The sequence below is a fragment of the Salminus brasiliensis genome, chromosome 9, assembly GCF_030463535.1.
Source record: "Salminus brasiliensis chromosome 9, fSalBra1.hap2, whole genome shotgun sequence".
NCBI classification, from domain to species: Eukaryota; Metazoa; Chordata; class Actinopteri; order Characiformes; family Bryconidae; genus Salminus; species Salminus brasiliensis.
This window is the reverse complement of record NC_132886.1, coordinates 27814177-27840627: the sequence shown is the minus strand read 5'-3', so window position 1 is coordinate 27840627 and position 26451 is coordinate 27814177. Positions and strand designations below refer to the sequence as shown.

General features: G+C 41.0%; 1 protein-coding gene across 1 annotated transcript; it reads right to left on the bottom strand.

The window, feature by feature from the left end:
- Positions 1–5107: 5107 nt before the first annotated feature.
- Positions 5108–25866, bottom strand: marchf6 (membrane-associated ring finger (C3HC4) 6). Its single transcript, XM_072688092.1, has 26 exons — positions 25619–25866; positions 23276–23375; positions 21045–21118; positions 17989–18132; positions 17765–17837; positions 17429–17597; positions 16719–16911; positions 15695–15756; positions 15559–15591; positions 15390–15441; positions 15236–15294; positions 15061–15141; positions 14825–14893; positions 14284–14358; positions 14033–14167; positions 13808–13927; positions 12774–12874; positions 11986–12123; positions 11398–11605; positions 11235–11304; positions 10012–10193; positions 9775–9909; positions 9529–9618; positions 8451–8583; positions 8195–8330; positions 5108–7244 (listed from the first exon to the last, which is right to left on the bottom strand). Exons 1-26 carry the CDS (start codon positions 25635–25637, stop codon positions 7157–7159), a joined length of 2739 nt encoding a protein of 912 aa, XP_072544193.1. The 5' UTR covers positions 25638–25866; the 3' UTR covers positions 5108–7156.
- Positions 25867–26451: the final 585 nt, after the last annotated feature.

Genomic DNA, 26451 nt, shown 5'->3' with positions numbered 1-26451 from the left:
CTCTCTCTCTCTCTCAAGACAGTAATCTGACTGTTGTAGCAATAGGCGCACTTTGTGTCTGGCTACCCCCAACAAATAACTAGTCAGTTATTTGTTACTAGATGACGTTTCATACAAAAGCCTCATTTAGAGATGCGCTGAGCTGTACAATCACACTGAAGTACATATCTGTACCTAATTACGGTAAATGGTAAATAGTGGTAGTAAATTAGGTTCAGAATGAAGCAGATTTACATTATAGATCATACATGTGATTTTTATCATTATTAATACATAATTATCATATGACTTTAGTTCCTTGTTACCTTTTAAAACAGGAAAATCACTGTATTATCAGTCCTTATTTGTGAACACTGTCCTAACACTGCTTGCAGATTTGGTCTGTCCATCCCCAGCTACCACACAGTGCCTCCTATGGGTGCACTCTGGTAAATAACACCCCTCAACTGGCCTCGCTTGACTTGGCATATTACTCATATATCTTACACAGTTTATCAGGATGCTTAATCAGTGAAAAATCACCTAGAACCTACTGAATTTACTCTCTGAGACGAGTAAGGAATTATGTTCTCTTCTCTAAAAGGTGAAGAAAGTAATGGCTAGTAAGTTCAGCCACCTTTATTTTTCTCTGCGTTACACAGAAGAAGAAGAGACATGCCTGACACTATTTCAGCGCTCCCACAAAATGATCATAACTAAAGGCCTGAAGTGTATCCTCTCACTCGACACATTTAATGTTGTATAACTTTTGCTTTGGCAGGTTACCAGGCTAACCTGTGCTTTGGCTGTCTGAGGCCATGACCTTCGGCTTGGAAAACTGGGCCATACTTAAATGAATCGTTCACAGAAAAATTAAATGTGTCCTCTTACCTTTACCACAGCAGTCTGTCTGGGATTTGTTTGGTGTCTAAAGTTTGCTCCATTTAAACCAAAAGGTTTTGGTCTAAATCAACTTATATTTATTGTTAATTATAATGGTATATTATATTTACTATACCTAATAAAAAAAACATCAAATATGGTAAAATATATCTGTGCCGTCATGCAGTTTTGACTTCTAGACATAATGTATCCCTGACAGTTGTTCTTCACATTGGGTCAACATTTCATGATGAATGGACCAATGCTCCTAAAATGACTTGAAATAGGTCGTTTTCACACCGACTTCCACTGAAAGGTGAGAAGGTTTTTGCCTGATGATGTTCTGTACATTTATTTTGTATCAAAATAAATTTTATGCTGTAAAAAAAGCACTTGTAATAAATTCATTTATAGAATCAGCGTTCATTTTGTCTTGCTGGCTTTTTTGTGGATTCTGTTATAATTATTTATGATTAATTTCAAGGTCAGTTTTAAGAGGCGGCTCCAGGGCTTATGCATTTTTTTTTCTATTATACTTTTTAATATAAAAAATTTATATATATATATATATATATATATATATATATATATATATATATATATATATATATATATTATTATTTTTTTTTTTTTTTTTTTTTTTTTTTTTTTTTCCCCCAGGATGTTTCACTTAAGCATGTTTAAATATAAAATGTATTTAAATTTTGTTATAAATAAAGATATAAATAATAATAATAATAATAATAATAATAATAATAATAAAGTGTCTGTGGCTAACTATCAGCCACCAGACTGTGAACTAGCTAGATAATGCTAATACAGCTGGCGATCAATATTTGACAAGCTTATTAGCTAAACTGTGAAAATCTGTATTTTTGCAGGACAAGCTGACAAATATTAATTAATTATGTGACTAGAAATGTCCAGTTAAAAGATTTCTTGCTTTTTTTTAGTTTAACAAAATGTGCCTGGAACTAGCTATCCGGTTAGCTAGCTAACAAGCTAGCTAGCTAGCTAACGTTTACCGAGGCTTGTTAGGGGAGATGTCTATACACTTTGTGTCTAAATATGTTCATTTTAACAATATAATATTATTATATTTCTGAGAAAAAATAAAGTTCAAGTTGCTCATTTAGCTTAGCGTTAGCTAGGATAGCTAGTGCTAGCTTTTTCTTAAGCTACTAACTTTATAGCTAGCTGACTAGTTTCACAATATTAATCCTTAGGCAATATTTATATATGATTTAAATATCTTTAACACTGGTCTATTACAAGTCTAAATAAATACTATATTTCCACATTATCAATTATATTTACCTCAGAGATGCCAAAGTTAAGCTGCTGTCTCTGGAGGCCTCTCTGCTGCTGAGCTGAGCTGTGAGGTGAAGCTAATTTACTGAGCGCTCTGCCCCTGAGAAACACAGAGAAACACTGAGGAGTGCATTTTACTGAATAATCAGTTCAAAATACCTTATTTGTTTTGTTTTAAAAAAGGAGTTTATATATAATAAAAAAATGATTGTTTTTTTTGTTTTTTTCGCAGTCTACACGACCCTTAACTCGCATGCAAAGCTAAAGCAAACGTCTGTCCCTAAATTTCTCATCTCTCATGTCTTTAACTGCACGTCTTCGTAAAAACTTGGATTTTAAAAAGACATGTCCTTCAATCCTTCAATCGGTGTCTGGGTCTGAAAGACAGTCCTTCAGTCCTTCAGCCTCAGACGTGTCATGGTCAGTTGAATGCATTTGGGCTCAGGGGACAAGGGTACATTGTGACCCTCTGTGACCCTTCGGCCTCATGATGTGAATGAAGTGTAAAACACAAAAATCTGAACACGTTTGATCTCCCCCTAGTTTGACTTTACGGCTGCTGCATTGGCTAAGATCTGACCTGTCCTCTCGTTAATCATCTATTAAACCAGCAATCCAGTCTGAAGGTACCGTCCAAAGGTCAGTGCTGTGCTGAAACGAACAAGGACATGCAAAGTTCAGAATGACTGTCCTCCACACATCTGGTAAATAGCCGGCAGTTGTTTTGGTTAAGGCCCATATAGTTCATTAAGCACATGCAGGGCATGAGAGAATGGCTTCTGCACCCATTTGAGATGCAGTCATGGTGTCAAGTCACAAATCAGAGCAGGTGTCTGCTGCCTCACAGCACCCCAGATTCATAACCTTTCCAGGATTTCCAGGGTCTACTGAGCATTTAGAGTAAAGGGCACATTATTAGTATGGCATGGAGGTGTTTGTGTGGTGGCACGTCTCGGGCCATCACCAAAAAAAAAAAAAAGAAAGAAAGAAATTTTCAGACATTCGGTCGTTAAGCTCCTCTTAAGCCGGGTCCATGGCCTGACAGCTTGGTTATTTTAAGATTTAATAGGAGATTTTCAAGCTTAGCCAGCTGTTTTGGTAAAGAAGCTGGATATCTCAGGAGGGTAAATAAGCATAAACTATAAGTATAAACTTTTTTTTATTTCTATTTATTTATCAAAACATAAGGATCTTGTCAACTTGGTTTGGAAAAAAAAAACAAAAAACAAACACATCAGTACATAAGAAAACTGGACATCCTGAACACCCTTAACTCCTACCTGTTTACCATAAATCGAACAAACCAGACCGATTTTAAATAGCTCAACACAACTGATATAATAAGTGCTTTCTCCAAATTCTCAGAATTATTCAACCTATTCATGGCAAGCATCTTTAAAACTTGGTAAAGCACCCAGTGCCCAGCTTCCGGCAGCTCTCTTGATGATGAAAATAAGCCCATTCCTCATGGACAATGGCTTCCAGTTCACTAATCATCATGGTTTTGCATGATGCAACTGCCTTCTTCTAATCTTCCAGGACTTCTTCTGAAACAAAGCCTTGGTGGACTTTGAAGTATGGTTGGGATCATTGTCCTGTTGAAAGGCCCAACGGCACCCAAGCTTCAGCTTCCTCACAGAAGGCACGAGGCTTTCCTGATACTTGATCGAATCCGTCCTACCCTTTCCATACGCTGCAGGTTTTCACTGCCAGAGCAAGGAAAGCAGCCCCAGACTATCAACGAACCCCCGTCAAGCTTGACCATAGGTAGGGTGTTTTATTCAGCATATGCTTCATTCTTCCTCCTCCAGACTTTTTTCAAGTAATGATCACATAAACCATCAAATTGAGGAGGGAACAACATGCTCACATGCTCACCAAAACTGGAGCTGTTAGAGTATTGTTGCTGACCGTGTGCATTCCTCCACAGCCACAATGTACCCAAAGCAAAAGGTTGTCCAAACTGCTTTCATGGACATGACGAGGAGTTGGTTTTTCCTCAGTCCTCACCGGATCTGAATACAGTACACCGCCTTTGGGATGTGGTAGAAGGGAAGATCTGCAGCATGAAAAACAACAGTGTGCCTGAAAAATCTGCATGACGCAATCACCTCAACATGGACCAGAATCTCAAAGGAAGGTTTCCACCATCGTGAGGAGTCCCTGCCACAAGAGAATAAGGCTGATTTAAGAGCAAGAGGTGGAAATGCCTTTATACTTTTAAGGTAATTACCTTAGTGATGTACTTTACCTTAATTGTTGTGTGTGTGTGTGTACAAGCGTTCCATATGTTCCAGTAAAGCAGAGGGGTATAGAGTGACCACACTGCCAAGAGCTACATAAGCTCATACTTACAAATCTTGTCTAATGAAGGCACAACATTCATATTCAATAGATTGGACTATAGTTGAAGTGTCAAGTTCCTCTTGAGAGAAAATATGCCCCATTCTAAGAATACTTTCAAATGGTCAAACCGATAACCAGCTGTTACGTGATAACCATCACCCCCCCCCCACATTGTTGATACTCCAAGTGCCCTCACCTTCATCCCCCTCCTTAAACTAAATCGAGTTGTGCTTGTACATCTCTGTGTGCATCAATAAACTCGTCAAGACTGACGATCCAGCCTCCTGACTCCTGAATCTGCCTCCTGTATGCCGGATTTCTAACACTCTGTACACTACCATGAGTATCTCAGACTACATGTACGTTTTGGTTTTACATTTTCATTTATGAGACCTTATATCAAGTTCCCAGTGCTGGATCGCTTATAGGCCACCGAAGGCCTCAGACTATGATGGTAGTATAAGGAAACAGCCTGCTTTAAAAATAAATAAATAAATTAATTAATTAAAAATATATTTTTCCCCTCTAATTAAAGACACCGACCACCACAGTACCACACTTGTGATTTAATATTTGTAATAAAATTCTCCAACAAACGAGAAAAAAAAAAAAAAAAAAAAAAAAAGTACTTGTCTGCCAGTATAAGGATGTAATTACAGCCACTGCCTCCCAGCAGGAGGTTTTAAAAACATTCAGAATACTGAATAACTTCTCACACGAACATGCTGTGGAAAGGACGAGGCCGAGTTAACCAGACCGGTGAGTGTTTTAGTGCTGTTACTCAGCATGCCGCTTGCACGCTGTCGCCTCGCCTTTGGAAAGGAATCTCCCAGAAAAGCTCAGAAAGCGACAAACAGGACACGAGACTGACGGCAGACCACACAGGATCTCAGAAAAAGGAGGAAAAAACAAACAAACAAACAAACAAACAAAAAAAAAACAGCTGTCACTAGATGCACATATAAAAATAGAAACTTCTGCCTCTTCTAAAAGGAGCCCAAACAATATTAAGAAGCATACAGTATCCAGGGTTGGTGTCGCGAGATACTGTAAGGTCACTTAAGAGATTCTCAGCACTGAAGGACTATCTCTAAAGCGTTCAGTCAGTCCAAGGGGGAAATCTGGAAGTTGTGAAGGAGACACGGACAATTTGAAATGAAAAAAAAAAAAAATTGCTACAAAAACATGTTAAGTACGGTAAAGTACTGTAAAGTTTACATTATGTACAAACTCACTGGGATTTCCTCCTGGACTGTAGACACACGCGCATACACACACACACACACACAAAAAGATCGACTTCTGTCAAACTCATGTCCTAAATCATTAACTTGCCTTGAGACCAAAAAAAAAAGAAAAAGAAAAAAAGTAATCAATCAATCAAGTTAAATTAACACTGCATTCAAAAAACATTTGGTCTAAAGGGTTTCCAAACTATTGCTGTTTTAAGACCATTCAGAATGCTGCTTTTTTTATTATTATTTTTGTTTTTCAGCACATCCCCCTGTATGTGCCAGAGTAACGTCAGTAAGGTGGTGTAGTGAAAAATGCGTTTTCTTGGGCCATGCTGAGTACAAGACAGATACAGAACAGTCAACATCTTACAACTTGGGACAGCAAACTAATTATGCTAGCCTAGCCACTGAAGCAACAAGCACTCAAGGGACAGTCTCTTTATCAATTTATGGGGGGGGGGGGGGAGGAACGCATTCTCGGAGCCGAACATAGAGCTAGGGGCAGGAGTAAGCTTCGTAGCTCACTGTGAGCCATAAACACTACCATCCAACTTTAGCTCAAGCTGCTTTGCTGCTGCCACTGCCTTGGTGCTCGTGTACTACATGCTTCAGGGAGAGAGGAGGGGAAAAAAAAAAAATAATCACAAACCGATAACACACACAGTCCATCCCACCCCCTCCATTTGCCATGTAAAAGAATGCCACAGCTCAGAAGTGAGCTGGATTGGTGGTGTCTTTAGAGGCACGTGCCTCAAATCCACTTCCAGCCACTTCTGCTACACTGGTTAAGATTAGGGCAGTTACGGACCGCTGTGTTTTCGGACAGCTTCGACTCAGGCCGTGGCCTGTTGTTAAGAGCGTCGATAACATACCCTGCAGAAATCAAAACGAATAAATAAAAGTCGTCTACTACTACTACTACTACTACTACTATTATTCCAGCTGAGTCCTGAGACGCTTGTAGTTAACTCTCCGGACCCCCGAACTCCTACAGGCCTCCCCAACAAAGAGGAGAGAACTAGCACTGGCATCGTTTCTGACCAAGCAACAGGATTTCACAAAATAAAGTGACAACTAATTTAATAAATTAATATACATACATATTTTTCTTTTTTTCAGTTTTTTTTTCCAGAGATGTACAGTGACGCATACTTTTCAAATCCAAGTTGGTTGGCTTGAAGGATTTCTCGCTCTTTTTTTTTTTTTTTTTTTTTTTTGTAGATTCGAGCCACGGCCAGGAGTCACTGAGAGTTCTTGAGTGTTGAAGGACGTGAGAAATGATGGACACCCCCACACACGCACGCAACACACACACCACAGGAGATCAGAGGGAATGGGGGTTCACTTGCGCACACACTCGCTCACTCTCACTTTCTCACACAATCACGTCTTTCCCATGGTCTTCACTCCTGTGCTGAACTGCTGTGTGTGGTTGTGCTGGTTTTACCAGCTTTACGTTCATAGTTTACGAGTCTCTGTCCAACGAGATACCTGGTGGAACAGAAAAACATGCCTATGAATAGATGAACACAAATGTAAAAAGAATGTGTTCTTTGGCAGTTTAACATTACATAAAAACTGAGCAATGGGATGTTGAGTTTCCTACCATTTTAAATATTGCAGTTCACCTTCATATCATATCAGTTATACATCACCTAAACCTTAACTTCACCTGACTAACAGCGCCAATGCCCTCAGCTTAAAAAAAAAAAAAAAAAAAAAAAAAAAAAAAAAACTGTCCCCTCCAAGATGGTTAATGTGCACTCAACAGACATGATGGAACATTGGGGCACTTCTCCCAATGAGGTACTGCCTATTAACCCACCTATCCTTAACTCTCCCAAGCAATAGCAATGCTCCAGACACTAGGAGGGGAAGGACTTAACACAGGTCCCCTCCAATAAATCTCTCTTTTCAAACTACCACAGATGCAGCATCGCCATGCAGTCGACACGTTCAGAGGAAAGTGTGGGGTCACCGGCTAAGAGACACCTGTGCCGGCCAACATCGATTAAGAGTGATGAGGGGAGAGAGTGTACCATCTACCCACACAGAGAAAGCTCAGCCAAATGTGCTCTCCTGGACTCGCCGGCCACTAAAGGCAAAGGGGCATAGCTCAGGATTTGAAGTCGTGACCCCTGGGGCCATAGAGCATTAGACCACGGAGACAACTAGAGCACTTTGACTGACCAGCAGGATCAACCCAATGATTTAGGACAGGAGGTGAAATTCTGAAGGCACACACAAACTCTATCTGAATTGCGCGTCCAGTTTGTGGAGGAGTTTGCTAAAAAGAACAAGATGTCTCAAGAGACAGCCCTGCACCTTAAAGGAATAATAGTTATTAGGGGACAAGGGACGCATCAATAATTTTCTTGTCAGATTAGCTCCTTTTATGGTATGTAATACTAGTCTCCCTTGGGTGACAACCGAGAACTCACTTGTCGTTCTTGATGTGCTCATAAAGGCGCTTGAACTGTCGAATTTGGAAAGAGAGGATTCCCATCAGAACTACGACCATCAGCAGGAAGGGGTAGATTCTCCTCTGAACTAGGTTCTGCATCTCCATGGTGACTCCTAAACAGATGAACACAGTCAAATATTACAGTGATTTTTTTTCCCTCTACACCCACCCACAACACACTCCACACACAATCCAACCCTAGACTCACTCTGGAGAGGGCTGCCGAGACATACCTACGATCGGGACGATGCCTACAGCAATAACGTAGGGCACGCAGAGAGAGAGCAGCAGCACTGCGATGACTGGGGCAGCCAGCTTTCGAATGATGAAGTGGAGGTCAATGTTGCGGATTCCGTTGGCATACACCTAGAGTATAAGAAAGCAATACTTTATCCAAATATTGTCTTTACAGGCATACAGTAAAAGGCCACACTCAACGAGCACTTTGTTAGGAATACTATACTAATACTGGGCAGGGCCTCGCTTTGCTCCCAAAACAGCCTCAGCTCTTCATGGTATGGGTTCCCCCAAGATGTTGGAAAAACCTAAAGGTTGTGGTCCATGTTAATATGCTTGCTTAATGTAATCCCTGCACAAGCATTCAAATTTAGTGACTGACTACTGAAGGCCACTGAATGACGCTGAACTCATGGTCATGTTGATGAATCCAGGCCGAGAGGACTTTGTGCCATGGTGCAGCATCATACTGGATGAACAACAGTCAGCAACAATACTCAAACAGTCCGCATTCAAGAAATGCTTGATTGGTATTATTAGACCCAAAGTGTGTCAAAGCATTCCCCACACCATAACACCACCTCCTCCAGCCTGGACTGTGAACACAAGGCAGTTTGGGTCCATGGATTCATGCTGTTCGTGCCCAAGACTGTACCATCTGTGTGCATCAGCAGAAAATAGTATTCATCAGATCAGGCTGCATTTTTCTAGTCTTCAAATGGCCAGTTGTGGTCAGCCTGCGTCCACTGTGACTTCAGCTTTCTGTTCTTGGCTGACAGAAGTGGAACCGCTTCTGAATGTTTTACTGGATTTACTATTCTGAGTAAACTCTAGAGGCTGTTGTCCTTAAAATCACAGATGACCAGAAGTCCTACTCAAACTAGTCCTTCTACCACCAATAATCATGTCATGTTGGTCAGATGGTTTATGTAAGCAATACCTGAAGCTCCTGGTCTGTATCTGCACAAAGTTACTGACACATGATTGGCTAATGAGACAACTGCATGAACAAGCACATGTACAGGTCTTCAGTTAGCATTAAATACCATATATGAACTGGATGGTCTGACTCACCTGCTCAATGACGGTTTTAAGCCACCACTGAGGGCCCATGAGGGTGATAGCGGCAATGATTTTGGCATGCAACACTCCTAGCGCCCAGTCCTGAAACAGCAGAAAGAAAATCAGCATCCTTAACTCCTTTCCTAATTACAATGCAAATGCTTTTGTCTTTACCAACCACCCTTTCTGACAAACATTCCAAGTCACAGGGGGTTCAGGGGTATAATGTGAACTTTTCATATGCACACAGCACATTACCTGCCAGGGGTAGAACAGAGGTGTCTGGTCCAGTGGCACTCGGAGAGGCGCTACTATGACCAGCTCGAATAGCAGCCCCAGTAGCAGAGGAATGACCCCGGCTAACAGCACTGCCACAATGAGAGTCTTCATGATCTTTACAAATAGAGAGAAAGAGGGGTCAAATTTTTGGCACTCCACCATGCAAAAATACAGAAACCCACTGCACACGTTGCTCAACAACACGATGGTCATTACCATAAGCGTCCACTCCTGGACTTTGAGCAGGATGACCCTCCGGCCCTGAGGCATCCAGGCCAGCAACACAGTAATGGCCCTGATGGACAACCAGCACACATACAGGCCACATGCTGCTGTGTACAGCTCATGGATCTTTGCACTGCCTGTCCAGAATGACATTAGCCAGCGGCCAGCAAACACTGCAAGAGGGAGGAGAAGAGATTGCACCATTAGTCAGTTTTAAGTCAGGCCATCAAATCAGCAGTTTTCACCCAGACTAGTTATCATACAGGCCAGAAACCTACAAGTGCACCTAAATAAAATAACATTATATTCTGTTTGTTCTCTATTTTGCTTTCCAGTGCATGGACTGAATAACGGAACATTAAACATGTCTTGTGTTGTTTATGATGAGCTGTACATGTGCATCATAAAAGGTTTCCCTACAAATGGCCTACATAAAACAATGAAGAGTGTCTTAAGAAAAGTCTTGAGAAAAGAATTAAGAGAATAGCATCACTGTATCTCTAAAATAGTGACTTTTCAGGAGAAGGCAAAATGTTTAGTAACAGTAATTTTATGACATTTCTATTGGTCTATTCACCCAGGATTATTTACACACAGAGCAGCTACAGGGTTTAAACCATGGAGAAAAATAAAAACATATCTATGGAGAGTCGGATGTTTTTCATGGTGCATTTGAGAACAATTTAAGAAGCTCTCAGTCATATCAGTTTTCTTAGGACAGTGTGTGCGAATTCTCCCCCTGGTTTGCTTTTAGAAAGAAAAATAAAAGATACTGACCATGGAGAAGATTATTTAAAGCTACAGTTCACTGATTTGACATTCCATTTGTCTAACTCTCTATTGAAGAAGCAAAAGGTATTAATGTCCAAATCAACACCTGTTCTAAACCACACTTTGGTATTAATCAATTAACAAGACCGGCTTCTGTGCTTTTATATAGTGTCAGAAACCATGAAAGTCTATTTGAGATTACTAATTCAATGTGGGTGGATGCGAGTGGGTCAATATTTAGGCATGCAGTTTGTACAACATTACTTGCTGTTGTCATTACTCCCAAAACTCCCAACTAGGAATCTGTGGTTGTATGGCCCAATAGATCCACCAGTAAGGTGTGTAAGATTTGATGCTCATTGTCTCTAGAGTTGTCTTTCTCGATTTTAAGTGAGCATGACTTTCATACCGTTTTAGTAGATGGAGTTAAAAGATCTGCTCACCTGGCAGAGTAAGACACACCAAACTGGCCAAGAGCAGCGTCACACACATAAAAAGTATCAGCAACACGATCTACAATAAAAGAGACCAACAAACATAAGACAAATGAACTTGTTCACCATCGTCACCACAAGTCTTGTTTGATACGTGAGCAGAGAGCGGTACCCTGAGAGGGAACTTCATTGGGCGGTGGTATGGCTGGAAGCCCACAGGTCCTCCCTGCTGCAGGATGGCCTGGTGAGCAGCGTGCAGGCCCTCGCCCACCACTGGGATGGCATTGGCATTGTTACGGGGCTGCTGGTTGTTGTTGGCCGCCTGGTTAGCGTTGTTCTCATTCTCTTCTTGGTCTCCCAGCAGGTAAGAGTGTAGATCTCTGAGGACAGGAGAACCAGGATAGAGAAAACACCACATTTATGAAGAGCAAGGATGGGGAAGCTAATTAAAAAAAAAAAAAGTTTAAAAATAATAAATAAAGTGACTGATCACAGAGACTTAACTGACCATAAATAAACCCTGTACCCCTTCCAAAGATTCAAAAAACACTTTACTGTCTTAAATAAACAAAGAAGGCTTTAAAAAAGTAATAACATCAGCATATAAATAGGCAAGCCACAGGCCTTTTTCCATACAGTAAACTGGGGCCAGTATGACAATTTAAAATATGAATTATGACACAAACTGCCAACTAATCACCGTTTTATTTTTGTGCGACAGCCTGGATGCAGTTTATGTAAATGGTTTTGTGACACTCACAGTAAGTATCCGGCGGTGACTGTCCAAGCTCTCACCAGGCCCTTCAGCCACTGTCGTGTGTGTCCCTGCTCCAGCAGAGCAGGCAAGACCACCTGCAGCAATAGCAGCTCCAGGGACAGCTCACTCACCGGAGCATCGCTGAGACACACACACACACACACACACACACACACACACACAAAAACAAACAACGAGCTGAGTGAGACGCGAAGGCCTAGCTCTCATGCAATTAAGTTGAAAATGTTCCACAGCCTGCTTACAAGGACATTCCTCTGAGAATACGCACACACACCCACACACAGTATCAGCCACTATCCATATGACGAAACAGGCTGTAACAGGTAATGCACTTAGTATTCATACCCATCCCTCATTAGATCCTAAAGAAAATATCCATCAGTCTAACCTTAACCCAACTTCTCATTACAATATGCAGCCAATAACTAAACAGACTCTTAGAAAGAGTAGACTCCTAGAAAGGGTTCCAATGCAGACAAGTCAAATGAATGCATAATTGGTTCTTTACATGGAAAAAGGGTTCTTCAGTACAAAAAAAAAAACCCTTTGTAGATGGTCCTTTATAGAACTTTCTGTTAATGGTTCTTTATAGCACCAAAGGGCTCCGGTATTGTTACAAATCAAAGCCTTTCTGCATATGTATATAAGGCAACACAGGCAAGTGAGTCAGAATGATTGTTTCCCTTCGAGGGTTGAAACAGTTGCAGATGATGAAATTCTTATGGGAATTCACAGCTCTTTTTTGGTCAGCGCCAAGCTCATTCATTTACCTGTAGAGCATCACATTGTAGGGAAGGAAGGCTGGCAAGATGTGTTTAATTATCCGAATGGGCAGCCAAAGCATCAACAGAACAATTGAACCAAACACAACCTGAAAGACATAACAAAATGTGATCAGTCAGAAATCAAGGAGAAAATATACAGTACTGTACAAATTTTTGTTATATATATATAAAAATCCCCTTTGGTTAACATCTAATATGCTTGTTTAAAAAAAAAAAAAAAAATACATTCTCATTTAAAAAGCACATGAACTACAGTAAAGCATACAGAACTGTATGCATGTTAGACTGATATATAATTTAAAAAGCATGTAAAATATAGAGTTAAATACACAGTATTGTATATGTATTAGGCCAAAGTCTAATATTTTAAAAGAATATAAAATATACGGTATTGTTCAAGTTTTAGAGAAAAATTAATACCTAAAAAGCTATTTGCGCAAATAATGTATTTGGTAAGAAAGACACTAACTTGAGAATTTCCCCACTGCGGGACTAATAAAGGACTATCTTATCTAACATCAATAGCATTAGAACAAATATTATTATTTCAGTAGAGAAAAAAAATCCCAGTCTAGCCTTAAGAAAATGCAGTTATGATCTGGTGTTTGCTGGTAGAACTACAGAAGCCTATATCTAAATCTGATTTCTAATTAAAAACTACTTTTCTAAAAATAAATAAATAAATAAATAAAATTTAATTACAAATGTATTAAAATTAAAATCATTAAAAAATGGTTCATTGTTATTCAAAATAATGTATGTTCGAATGGAAAAACCTATGGTCAAGATAAATGGCTTTGCGCTTTTGAGGCACCTAAGAGTACTGTATATAGCAGTTGAGGCAAAACCTTGTATCTCGGTTTTTCTTTTTTTTTTGTATGTGATATCAACTGCCCTTCACATAAAGTGAAATTTTACAATGAATGGACCAATAGAAATGGTCAAGAATTACTTAAATTAAGTCTCTTTACACTGACAATGACAAAAAAAAAATATATATATATATATAAACATCTCACCACTGATAATATAAACCGTCTCAGATGTCTGTATATTGGCAGGTGGATCATTTCTTGGACCGGGTTAAAATCCGGATCGTTAAGGTTTCGGAGAAACCATAAGACTCCAGGCCTGAGCACCTGTTTCCAGAAAACACACGTGCACTTAGTACATTTTTCCTATTCAACTTGATGATGACAATGTGTCAGAATTATATACTCTCACATGAATGAAGAATGAAGTACCTCTCGGAGTAGGAGGATAAAGGAGGCGAAGTAGAAGACGTAGACCATGCCCACAAGCCAGTGTAGGAACATGGTGGTGCCTGGAGCCGATTCAAAGCTCAGCTCTCTGTCTTTTAGGGACGCATCGAACATTTCCTATGAAACAGACAAAACTTTAACTTCCCTCGGTGGGAAAAAAAAGCAGGAATACTTAGTTGGCTCTACATAAAAAAAAAAATCCACATTGAGGTTGATCGGATTCATTCACAAACCAGAGAGCAGATATCCAGCCACCAGCCACAGATAAGCGGGAACACCCCAATCTCTACAACCACCAACAAGGACACCTAGAGGGTACAGAACATACTTAACCATCAACCATGCTGGGTCCACATTTGTTGTAATAAGAAGCATTTAAATGTTTAAAATGCATTTTTGTGCAGGTTCACACTTAAACATTAAGGTGCTTCAAATGGTTCTTTGAGTGACGCCATAGAAGAACAACTTTTGGTTTGCAAGCAGAACCATGTTTGAAATAGGAGATAAGAGCACAAAGAACCTTAAGACTGGGAAAGAACCTTTACACCAAGGTGAAGGTGAAGGTTCTTTAGATCTCTTTAGATGAAAACAAGCTTCTTTATGCAATCAAAAGTGGTTCTTCTATTGAAGAGTATACCCAAAGTTCTTGGAAGTCTTTGGAACTAGTCTCAAAATTACACCTCCAAGCTACTGGAACAGGACATCAAATACAATTGGCACATAAGTCATAAATAAATTAATAATGAATTACAACAAGACTACATGAATACTTACCTTTACCACAATATAGCAGACTCCTAACAATCGCCGTGATCTTTGGAATCTCACCAATGCTGCTAACCCCTGAAATAGTCACTAAGGAAAGCTCCTCAATTCTCAGTGTAGCACAAAAAAGCAAGACAATAAAAATAACTTGTGCAAAACAGCCTAGTTAATATATTCCAGTCATTCAAACTCAAATGGCAAACGGATCTAATAAAAAGTGCTTGACTGAAGTGCGTCAAGGATACATGGCACACGATGAGCGCGATGGCCAACAGGACATAACCGACGATGGTGGTGATGAGGCCCTCAAAATGGGAGGCACGAACCTGAGGACAAGTTGGAAATCTCATCATAAAATGCATCAGCCCATTGACAGAAACAAAGCAGTCACAGGTTAATAAGGGTGTAAACAGAACTCACATAATCCTCGAAGCCGAGGCCCACCACTGAGAAGTGCCCAATATGGTACGGGCAAAACGCTACAAACACAGACAGAGCAGGGTTAACACACACCTGCTATGAGCTTACTGGATTTGAGGTAGTGTACTCAAGCAGAACTGTAAGGGGCACATACCAAACACCAGAATGAAGAGTGTGTTAAGAGAGACCACCCAGAAGACATGTTCCTGAAACATAAAAGATCACGAGAAGAAAAGCTTAGAAGAACAGCTGTGCAGAACACCCTGTACAGGTTTCAAAATATGCCATATTAAACTGTGACAAACAGTTACTCAGTTACACACCAGGAAGACCAGAGAGCCGTCCAGGCCAAGCATCTGCGAAGAGGAGAAAATAATTGATGAAATATTTCTCTAACTCCGGTATATGTTTGTGTATGACTAATAACAATAGGCAGAGTATTACAGAGTTGAGTCTTACTCTTTCCCATGTTAGCTCCTCAGCTGCGCGGTCCCATTCCAGAGCATTCCAGTTCATATCATCTACAGAGAACGCACCAGCAGTCTATTAGACGCATTTCTTTATTCATTATGCTCTGTTACTTCTAAGCAGCCACACAGGCTTGAACCACAAACGCAACTCTAGTACAGTAGGTGGCGAGCTGCATCTTTTTTTTTTTATTTTACTGAGTAGACAGGTAGAGAGAAGTCTGGCTGCTCACTAGCAACTACACAAAGCAGCAAGACAGTCACAACAGTCAGTTAGCTTTATATTTTCAGCACTAAAATTCAGGAGAGTGAAAAAGGAGTTTTGCTAAATGTGTGAAAACAAAATAAAATAATATTAATATATAACAGAAGTTGCAACACTGCAAAAGCTTTCATGTGTAAAGTGTGTTTCATTCTTATTTGCGGCATTCATTACTTGTTTTTTCTCAGAGTTTGGTACTGCCCACCCATTCGTAACTTCCCCTAGCAGTAGCAATGCTCTCGACACTGCATGTATAGAAAGACTGTTAAGTCTCTACCCTCCCAAAGCCACCACCCCTTTTCGAACTCGCGCCTCTCCAAGGCATAGTGGTAGCACATTAGACTGGTAAGCTCCATCTGCATCATTCATTAACCACAAATGTGTGCTTAAACAGTGCTTAACATCCTCATTTTTTAATTCATGTCAATAAATTGATGAAAGACTGATGAAAGCTAGCAAATGCGTGTTAAGCTTCTACATTACAATCTTCAATAAAAAGGGCATCAGTGGGTAAAAATTGGAATTTCTGTGGCTCAATAGCTCAAACTTTCCTGGATCTCCCACAAATATTTCTGAATTGTGTATTTATATGTCAAATGGTTTAGAATCAATATCAGAAGATAATATGTAATAAAATAATATGAAATATGGTGATGTGGTAGAAAGTTTAAGTGATGCTCAGGCCAACTCCTATAACGTTTTTTTTGTTTGTTTGTTTGTTTTCCATCAGACTCTGTTGTAGGTGCTGAGGTACCTTGTGCACCATTATTGGCATCAGCCGCATCTTCACCCCCAGCTTCTTCCTCATCGTCATTGTCCAGCTCTAGATCCTCGGCTGGGTCAGGGGGAACATCAGGGACCTCTGCTGCCACTGCGTTTTCCGCCGGGGGCTCGGCCGGGGCTGGGGCAGGCTGGTTGTCTGCACCTCCATTCCCTGCGCCTGCAGCCTAAACCAAGGCACGAACAATTTTACTGAGAATGGACTTTCTGGTCTTTTTAATCTGCAGGCTCTACTTTGCAGCATGACTCGAGGTGTGTGTGTGTAGACTGTAGAGACTGTGCGAGCTGTCTGAACGTCTCCTGAGAAACGGAGGCTAATGAGGGACTGCAGGCTGACTGTGAGCACACCAGGCTGTTGTTCTACACTCAGATCAGAATGATAATTACTGCAGAGAAAGCGAGAACAAAGTAAACAAAGAGGGTCATGGTGTGCGCTGCGTAATTGGTCTCTCTAGGATATCAAACGTCAAGAAGTTTGGCTGATGAAGTCAGAAGCTTTGCGGAGACGTCGTCATCACACGCATGTACAAACTCATGCGAAATACCTACTTATATGTATATTTAACTGCGCAGTTTTTTAAAACATGTCTGGAGCATGAAGTTATCTTGAGACAAGAGTGTCAACATTGAAACATATATGTGTGTGTGTGTGTGTGTGTGTGGGGAGGGGGAATGGGTGTTTACCTCATTGGCCTGTCCCGCTGCATTGGCAGGCTGCTGCTGGTTCTGCTCCAGCCACAGTGGAGCTCCACCATGGACAATCTGCTCCCGTAACCACACCAGGCTGATGAAGGCGCAAAGAGTGCAGGTCACCACAAAGCAGCCCTGCAGACAGTCTGCCAGCAGGTTTTCCCTGTGAATACACATGCCTACGTCAGCCGCATCAACGTCCTTAAGCTATAAAACACATTATATATATATATAATGAAACCTGACAAGCGCCCATAAGTACTGAATGAATAGAACCTAGAATCTGGGCCTAGGAACAAATGTAAGGGTTTCCTGTGTGCTGTTACTCACGTGGAGAGCATATCTAATGGCAGAGTCAGGAGGGAGCTTACAGAACCAGTAAACAGACACTTATAGATGCGACCTGTGGGAGGAAAAACAAGGAAAGCCAGAAAGCAAGTAAGTTATCTAAGCATGTGTCATGAGCATAGACTCTTTATTACTACCTTCTAGAGGTAGTCAGAGTTTGTATGAAATGGTCATGACACAATCTGCGTTCTCGGGGGAACACTTACATGCTGTTAAAGGGACGACTCCCAGCCAAGCAAAGGCAACCAGCGTATAGTGAAACCAGTATCGAATGGCTGTGCCTATACTGGTCACCAGGCCTGCGAAAATGTCCTGTACCGGGAGCCGTGAAGGCATGTCTGGGGAATAGACTGACAGCAAGAGAGAAAGAGAGAGCTTTAACAAAATGCATAACTCTTTTCATTCAGCTGAGTCAATGGAGTAACGATGACTCAGGCATTGTACAGAGCCTAAATCAATATATACATACACAGGCAGAGCAAAGGATTTATTTTAAAAAAGCTAACAATTATAAACCACAAAGATAAGCATGCCGACAAGCCTTTATTCGTGAATATAGCCTGTAACTGTACATTTTAAATATTTAACACATTATAATAGATAAACTATCAACAGGTTTCTCAGCTCTCTGTGAAGCAAAGGAGCCACAACCATTCGTAAATCATGAGGTTCACAAGGACTCCATTATGGAAAAAAGTAAAAGGTATCTAAAGAATATTTGTAAAAATCCCTGAGGCATATCACTATAGTGTTTGGGGGAGTTAGGATATGCATGTGGGGGGTCCCAGTCTTTAGATTAGCTCCAAATAGTGTATATGTGGTAGAGGGGCACAAACCAACATGGTGGAAAATGTAAAACAGATTTCTCATATAATAAAACAGGTCCAAACAGAAAATGTCCTCAAATTATTACAGCAACATAACCTGTGATTTTGTACTGTACATAATTCTAGGCACCTGCAAATAATCTGGACAGAAAGTGTTTATTTACTGTAAAATAAATACAAATAACATTCATAGAGGGTCATGGTTTTCCATCACAGTGTTCAATAAAACATCTCAAAGCTCTCCTCATGGGAGTCTAGTATGATTTATAGTCATCATCCAACACCTGGTTTGGTAGATCAGTGCTTAATGAGGGTAAATCAGGCGAGTTGGTGGTGGAATTTAACATGTGCTGGCTGGGGGCGTTTCTCCTTCAGAAAGGAACCAAGCTGTGTCCTTCAACTAGCTCAGAGAGATCTCAACTAGTTTCTTCTAAACTGGAAATTCTTGATACTTTGTACGGTATCTATGCTTCATTGCATCTGTTATAATGTAATATGATACTTCTACAAGCAAAAACACTGATTGCCAAAACCAATGGTTGTAAATGATGTGCTTAGATGCCTAAACCCTCTGCACAGCACTGTATTTCTCCAGACTCACCATACAACCTTACCATAAATACATCGTTAAATGTATTTGGTGTCCAATGTTTAAGTCTGTCTAAGTCACAGAATTGTATTCATAGTATTCACTCCTTTCTGACTATTAATCTCTCTTTTGGTGGCTGAAGCATCTGAATGCTTCTGAAGCTGAAGCATTTTTGAAGCATCTGAAAAACGTACAATAAAAGCTATGGCCTCCACACTGCAGGGTAAGGGGACCACACAAAGACAATAAGAGAAGTTCATATGATCCCGGTCAAAAAAAAAAAAATCAGGTCATTTTGAGCATTTCTATTGGTCCATTCATTATGAAATTCTGACAAAAAGAATAAAAATGGTTGAGATTCACATTATCACAACAAGTAAAAAACAGCAAAAATGGAGTTGCAAGGTTTCTGCATGATAAGCTCTGTTTCTCATTTCTATTGGTCCAGTCATTATGAAATTTGGACATAAAGACTAAAGGGTTAGGATTAACAGCTACCAGATAAAAAAAATGGGCATACAAGTTTTTTTTTGTCAAGACAGTGACAATATTAGAGCTGCCAGTTTGTAGGGCAACACATTTTTTTGTTCTTCAATTAATTGATTAACTGATTATTTTGTCAATTAGCTGAATTTAGCTGATTTATCTAAACAATGACCGTTTCTCCAAAAGTGTTTAAAATAAAGATTTACATATTAAAGTTTAAACAAGAACTTCAGAAGTGCAGTGGGGTATTTAAACCACTCATCAATGTGTATGTGAACTTGTGTTCCAAGCGTGCGCGCGCGCACACACACACACACACACACACACACACACACACACACACACACACACACACACACACACACCACTGAGATTGTGTGTGATCAGTGGATGTTCACATCAGGGTTGTTGTTGTTGCTGTTGTTTTCTTTTTTTTAATAACTTGAAGTGTTCTGGGTCACCCGAAAAACAAATTAAGCTGATTTAATTTAATGTAATTTTTATTTAAGCTGATATCAAATAAAACTATATATGATCTTTGGAGAAAAGAGGGACATCCTTATAAATTCACCTTCGCCCAGTTATCTGTGCTATCCTAAAACGTCTTTTCATATAAACTTTGGGTTCTGTTTCCTTTGCTCCTCGTTTGTACTGTGCGGGAACAAGAAGCTTCCAGTCCCATGTCAAAACAACTCTGGCGTCAGACGATATTTTCTGCTCTACATGTGATATGTACTGCACCATGTGTTTGCACCTTTTTCCAATAATGGCATTTATTTAGTTGTAGCTGTTTTAGTTGTATGTATTTAGGTTACGGTCAGCTCGGTCAACATAATTCTGCCTGTACCTATTTACCCGACTTTTTACTGTCTAAACACAAAGAGGTACCATCTGCACACGCTTTTCTTTGGACTGAATTGTTGGAAACTACATTTTCACAACAGCAGAAGGTTGCCTGTACACAAAATCAATCAAGAATTAGGTAGAGCCCCCTATCCTGTTTATAGTTCCGTGAGGCCTTCCACATGCATGCATGCATTAGCGTGACTGACTGAGAGACAGCCATAAAAAGTCATGTGGTGACTGTCTCTACGTCAGACCACAGCAGAGGGGGCATTAGCCTAAAAGAGTCACATGACCTCAAGTGAAACTCTGAACTGGGCAACAACTACTACTACTACAACCAGTGTGTGCATTGCTCCCTCTCTCGCTCTCTTTTTTTAGGTCACATGGCTCTGCGGAATTCTATAGCCTGCTACAGAGGCACAGAATACACAGCACTGAAAGGCTCACATAATGCTCCTGTAACTGTATCAAGCCCCGTCAAAGGGCTGCCTCCCCTGAAGAGTGATCTACTTACTTGGCGTGAAAGCAAATCTGTGCTTGCATAATTCGCAGTACTCTTTTCTGCTGTGTTTCAGCCACTGCACCAAGCTGCGGAGAGAGGAAAAAAAAAAAAGACACAGGAAAGGAGAGCAGGAAGAGAGACAGAGACAGAGTGAGTGAGACTGAGTGAACATATGGGACAAAGCACAAAAGCCTCCTGCGCCTCTTTCCTGCGCTCCAAAGGCGACGTAACCTCGTTCTTGGTTACTGCAGGCAAGGCTGGGGTGCACAGGAGGTGCATTTCTTTTCAGTAGAAAGTTTAAACAATGCCACTAAAAGCTGACTAAATTAAGTGAAGCGGCAGGGCATAGCTGGTCCAACACCACCTCATTTTCACACTGAATGAAGCTGAAGCTCAATCAGGAGACCTTCTTCAGGGCATTCTAAACTGATCATTACACTGAGATGCAGGAGAACACCTTATTCGCTAATTGAGCTCTTCATTTGCACGCCCACTGCTAGTTTCAAGGTCTTTGAGAGGGAGTGAGTGCAGAGTAGGATCATATTCTTGCTAATAGCTCATGGCACCCTGGCAGGCCCTGCAACCTGTTCTCCATTTCATGGCCCTTTCAAGCCAACACTGATTCAGACTCCCTTTCGGAAACATAGGAATACCACTCCCAACTCCGGCTGCATCAATTACACCTTCAATTCACTTCATTAGGTCCTTACTGCTAACAACAGCACACTAACCGTTACTCTATTAAAGAAATATTGGTGCACTGTATGAGGGGTGGGCAACATCCTAATAGAAAATATACAACTCTGAACCTACAGACAAGCCACTACATTAAAACCACCTCTATGTTTTTACACTGACTCTCCATTCTATCAGCTCCACTGACTGTACTGTAGCACTTTGTGGATACTATAATCTAATAAGAGACTGTAGACATTCGGTCTACTGACTGTAGTCTTTAAATAGCTGGGCTCATCATCATACGTTTACCACAAATCGTGTGTGAACCTGTATATAAAACAGAGAGCGAAAACAGGTGTGTGTGTGTGTGTGTGTGTGTGTGTGAATTTACATGCTCAAGTGTGTTCATACTATATTTTTGAATAGTAGTTTTGAGCCCACACCCATCAAGCACAAATAAATAAATAAATAAATTAAGCAAAAGAAACATAAGCAGAAAACAGATATACATTTCGAAACAGAAATTATTTAATTATGAATCATCACCAGGTGATATCTAATTGTGATATCCTGGTATGCAGAAACAATGCATCTGTAGCAACACAGTGATTTTGTATTAAAGACCTGCTGCACTTTAATTAATTAATTAATTAACCATCACTACTTATGCTCTCTGTAATGAAATGAGCTGTTGGTCAGTGTTCATTAAGCACTGACGATATCCACGATACGCTCAATTTTATTACAATTTCGATACACTATTGTCATAGTACCCACCCCTACCCTTGCCTTATCTTTAAGACGAAGCACTTGAGAACACATTAGGGTGATTTCACACCTATAGTTTGTTTGCTCTGGTCAGAATCAGTTAACGAGTTTGTTAAGCCAACCAATATGCTACACAACAATCCCCATGAGAACGGTCTTTCTGGTTATTGGTCAGACCTGTAGGGAGTCTGAGCAAAACCGTAAATACAGGAAGAAGGTCTGGGGCATATTTCCGTGCGATTTCACATGAAGCAACAGCAGAGATGGCATTTGTAATACCTATCTGGGCAATATATCAGGTTAACACCTGGCTATGAGAGCCTTTCAGCTCAAACTTGCAGGCTACACCTGCCAATTGGGGTCAGTTTGAGGTCTGATCATGCTCTCGCCACAAACTAACTGCTCCAGGGTTTTCGTTAGGGACCGGACCTAGATCTCTTCTCAAGGGACTCTGTGAGGTTGTTTGGGTCTATTACTGTATTCATACAGTAGTATTCAAGTGTGAAAACGAACCAGAGCCTGATGTAACTGGACTAAAAAGTGCAGGTGTGAAAACACCCTAAGAGCCCACAACGTACTCTTGGGGTTTTACAAAGCAGGACTTGTCTGACGATCAATAAGCCTAATAATTGACAGTTACAATAAAAGGGACTGAATATCAAATTGAGATGATTTATTCTGGAAACTGATCATGTTCAAGATTAGGCTTAGACATAAACCACCTGTCAAATTGGTTGGTTTGACCGACATATAGATTTTACATTTTTTGTAGTGTGTGGGGAAAAACAGGCACTTACCATTCTTGGTGGATGAATTTAATACTTCCAGTGCAGACACAAGGGTGGTAGAGGGGTTTGTCTAGAGTTCCCTCAGACCGACACACTCTACATATGTCAGCTGCAGAGAATAAAAATGAATGAATTACAAGTGGAACAAACTGTAGCTTGCCTCTTGAGAAAGATTTATGACTGCAACTGTCTTTAGGAGATGGGGAAGCTACTTCACAACCGTCTTGCTGGAGAAATAAAATCAAACATCTTACCGAACATCTTTTTCCTTTTTAAGGTGTTTAAAATGATGGCCCATTGATGCAGAGTGGACTAGTCAAATTCACGGTTGTTTAAAGGAACTTATTATGGACATGAATTCTGATGGGCCTCTTTTCCCAGCAGAATTGATGGAGATCATATTTGTTGGTTTCCTGGCACAAACCAAATTTTAAGTGCTGTCCACATATTTGCAATAGAGATAAGATCCTAACTTTGAGAAAGTCACACCAAAAGGCTGAAAGTTAACGTCTTTCTATTTGGTGTTTGGGGTCAATTTCCTGCAAGAACACCAATTGTGATCGAGTTTCAACCGTCTAGCTGATGGACTAAGGTTATGCTGAAGAATTCTGAAGTTGTCCTCAGTTATTCCATCCACATTGTGCAAATAACCAGCTCCGCTGGCAGCAAAACAGCCCATGTTGTTGCCAACATGATGTTACCACCACCATGCTTCACAGTTGGTACAGTGTTCTTGGGGTTAAATGCATCTTCACGCCTCCAAACATCCTATGACATCCTATGACGTCCCCTTCTTAATAACCTACTGGTCACACAAATGCAGTCTAAGGATTCCTGCCTTTTCCAACAGTGCAGCGCAAACTTGGGAGCCTGTTGCATTGTGCCTCTTGCTTTTTCAGTTCTCGCAGCATCCAGTTCATGGCATGCCTGAGCCTTGGTGGTCCTTGGGTCGTTCCTGACAAATCCGTACAAAATGTCCTCTAAGCTGAGGCTCACAGTTTGGGTCTTTTTCCAGACCTTGGCAAAGCGGCATCACCTCCCAATTAGTTGCTCTTACGCACAATTGCCTGAGCCGACGATCTTGCAATCTGTAGTGGTTCAGAACTGGCTGTAAGAGACATTGCTGGCTTCTGTAAATGTGTGATCATCCTTTTCAGAGCTGCACTGAGCTCTCTGAGCTTTCCCACTGCGGTGCACGTCAAAACACTTTTTCATGTGGGTAAAAAGAAGCTACCGGCTGTGGTCAATCATGATCACTAACAGGAAGTTCAACAGGAGGCCTTGACAAGTTAAAAGACTTTTCTGGAGCTCAGCACAACTGAATGAATAAACTAAAGAGGGTGTATGTAGATTGTTCAGTCAGTATATAGAAATCTGACCCTGTTTGGAGTTCAGATTATTATTATTTTTTTTTTTGCTTATTTCTATTACAGATGTATGCTGTAACTCATAAACCACTGAAAGCCCAGCATTGCCCTGACATGCATGTCCATGACGAGTGTGTGTGAGTGAGTGTGTGTGTGTGTGAACCTCGAGATCCAACAGCATGTCTAGCTATATGTACACACAGCAGATCTTTTCCACTCCATGCTTCTCGTTTCATCAGTCCCAGATCGATGTCTAAGGCAATTAGACTTCAACACTGTGTAAAGCACAGACTCTTATATGGTTGTTTTGCCCCAAATGACACTGCTTATTAGACTGTGTGTAATTTACTGGACGTTAGCTAGCTAGCTAGGTAGTTGTGGTATTCCCCGCAATTTAGCCAGCTAGAGAAAGCGAGCCTCTGCTTAACGCACTTTTGAGAAACCTCCAGAAAACGGTGGAGTTTTCTTAGCTATCTAGCTAAATAACTGTCTGTCTGTCTGTCTGTCTGTCTCTGGCAGTGCTACAGGCTAATGCGCACCATAACTTCATGATTAGCTAGCTAGCTTGTGCTAGCTAGCTACCTCCAGCTCCGCCTAAAAACACTAGCCAGCTACCCAAATGTCGACGACTTTTCTAGCTAGCTATCTATCTAGATACGTTGGCCGTGTTCAAGGCAATGGCAGCTTTACGAGCAGAGCTGGCTAGCTACCTAATCGTGTCACTCAGCTCCACAGCTAGCAGCTAGCAGCTCGCTGCAGGGCCACAGTCCACTGGAACTTAAAAAGCTAGCTAGCGTGTTAACTATGCTAACAGCAGGCAGGCAGGCAGGCAGGCAGGCAGGCCGGCCTGAACAGCCGTGTTTGTGCCCCGTCTTCTTGACTTAGCTACATTATAATGCGGTCGAATAACACACACTAAGGAGCCGTGCATCGACGCGGTCTAATTTTAGAGGTGAGGATAAGCCTGTTGTGGTTTGAAGCTTACCCTCTTCGGCAGTGTCCATCTTGTCGCTGGTCGTGACGCACTGTCCTCTTTACAGTCCGCTCATAACCCCGATCCGCCAAACCTGGGAAAACAGCACAGGGCCAGCTAGCTAGCTAACGCCTAAAGGAAACACACATCTCCGAAAAGCTGCAGCCACGAACTCCGCATACCCCCTGGTATGGGTTTGTTTTTGTGTTAGCTAGCTACCCCCCCCCTTAAACGCCCACAAAACCTGCGCTCCGTAAGAACTCAGTGTCACTGGACTACAACTCCCGACTCCCCTTTAGAGCCAGCGCGGTTTACGACAGTCCGTCTGCGTCCAAACCCACACACTATAGCTAGCTAGTGTGTGTGTGTGTGTGTGGACGTTATAGGGTATTACACTACACTTACTGTACACTACTGCAGTCTGCTTCACAACACTGTAATACAGATCATGCTATTGGCAGCTGTTTTTTTTTGTATATCTCCATCATACAATATTTGATTATTTCAAAAGTGGTAATCCAGGTGAAAACATACCCTGTGCTGGTAAACAAGCTGGTTGACCAGTTTAGATCCTGACCAGCACAGTGTAGCAGGGTTTAGCTGGTCTATCAGTATGACCAACTTGGTCATATTGATTTGACTAGTTTGGTCAAGCTGGTCATACTGATCAATCAACTTGATCATGCTAATCATGACCATCCTGTTCAATCAGCTAAACCCAATTCAAAGAATAATACCCTATGCTGGTAATTAAGCCGGTTGACCAGTTTAGCTCCTGACCAGCATAGTGTAGCTTTTCATTTGACTTAGATGGTTTAGCTGGTCTATCAGCATCACCAACTTGG

Bases quoted from the DNA above. Each gene is read 5' to 3' on its own strand.
- marchf6 (XM_072688092.1), bottom strand. The intron at 16,912-17,428 runs GTAAACACCCAT...GCCTTGGTTTAG, and splicing joins CAGCGGGACAGGCCAATGAG to GCTGCAGGCGCAGGGAATGG. The intron at 9,910-10,011 runs GTAATGACCATC...CTATTTGTAAAG, and splicing joins TCCAGGAGTGGACGCTTATG to ATCATGAAGACTCTCATTGT.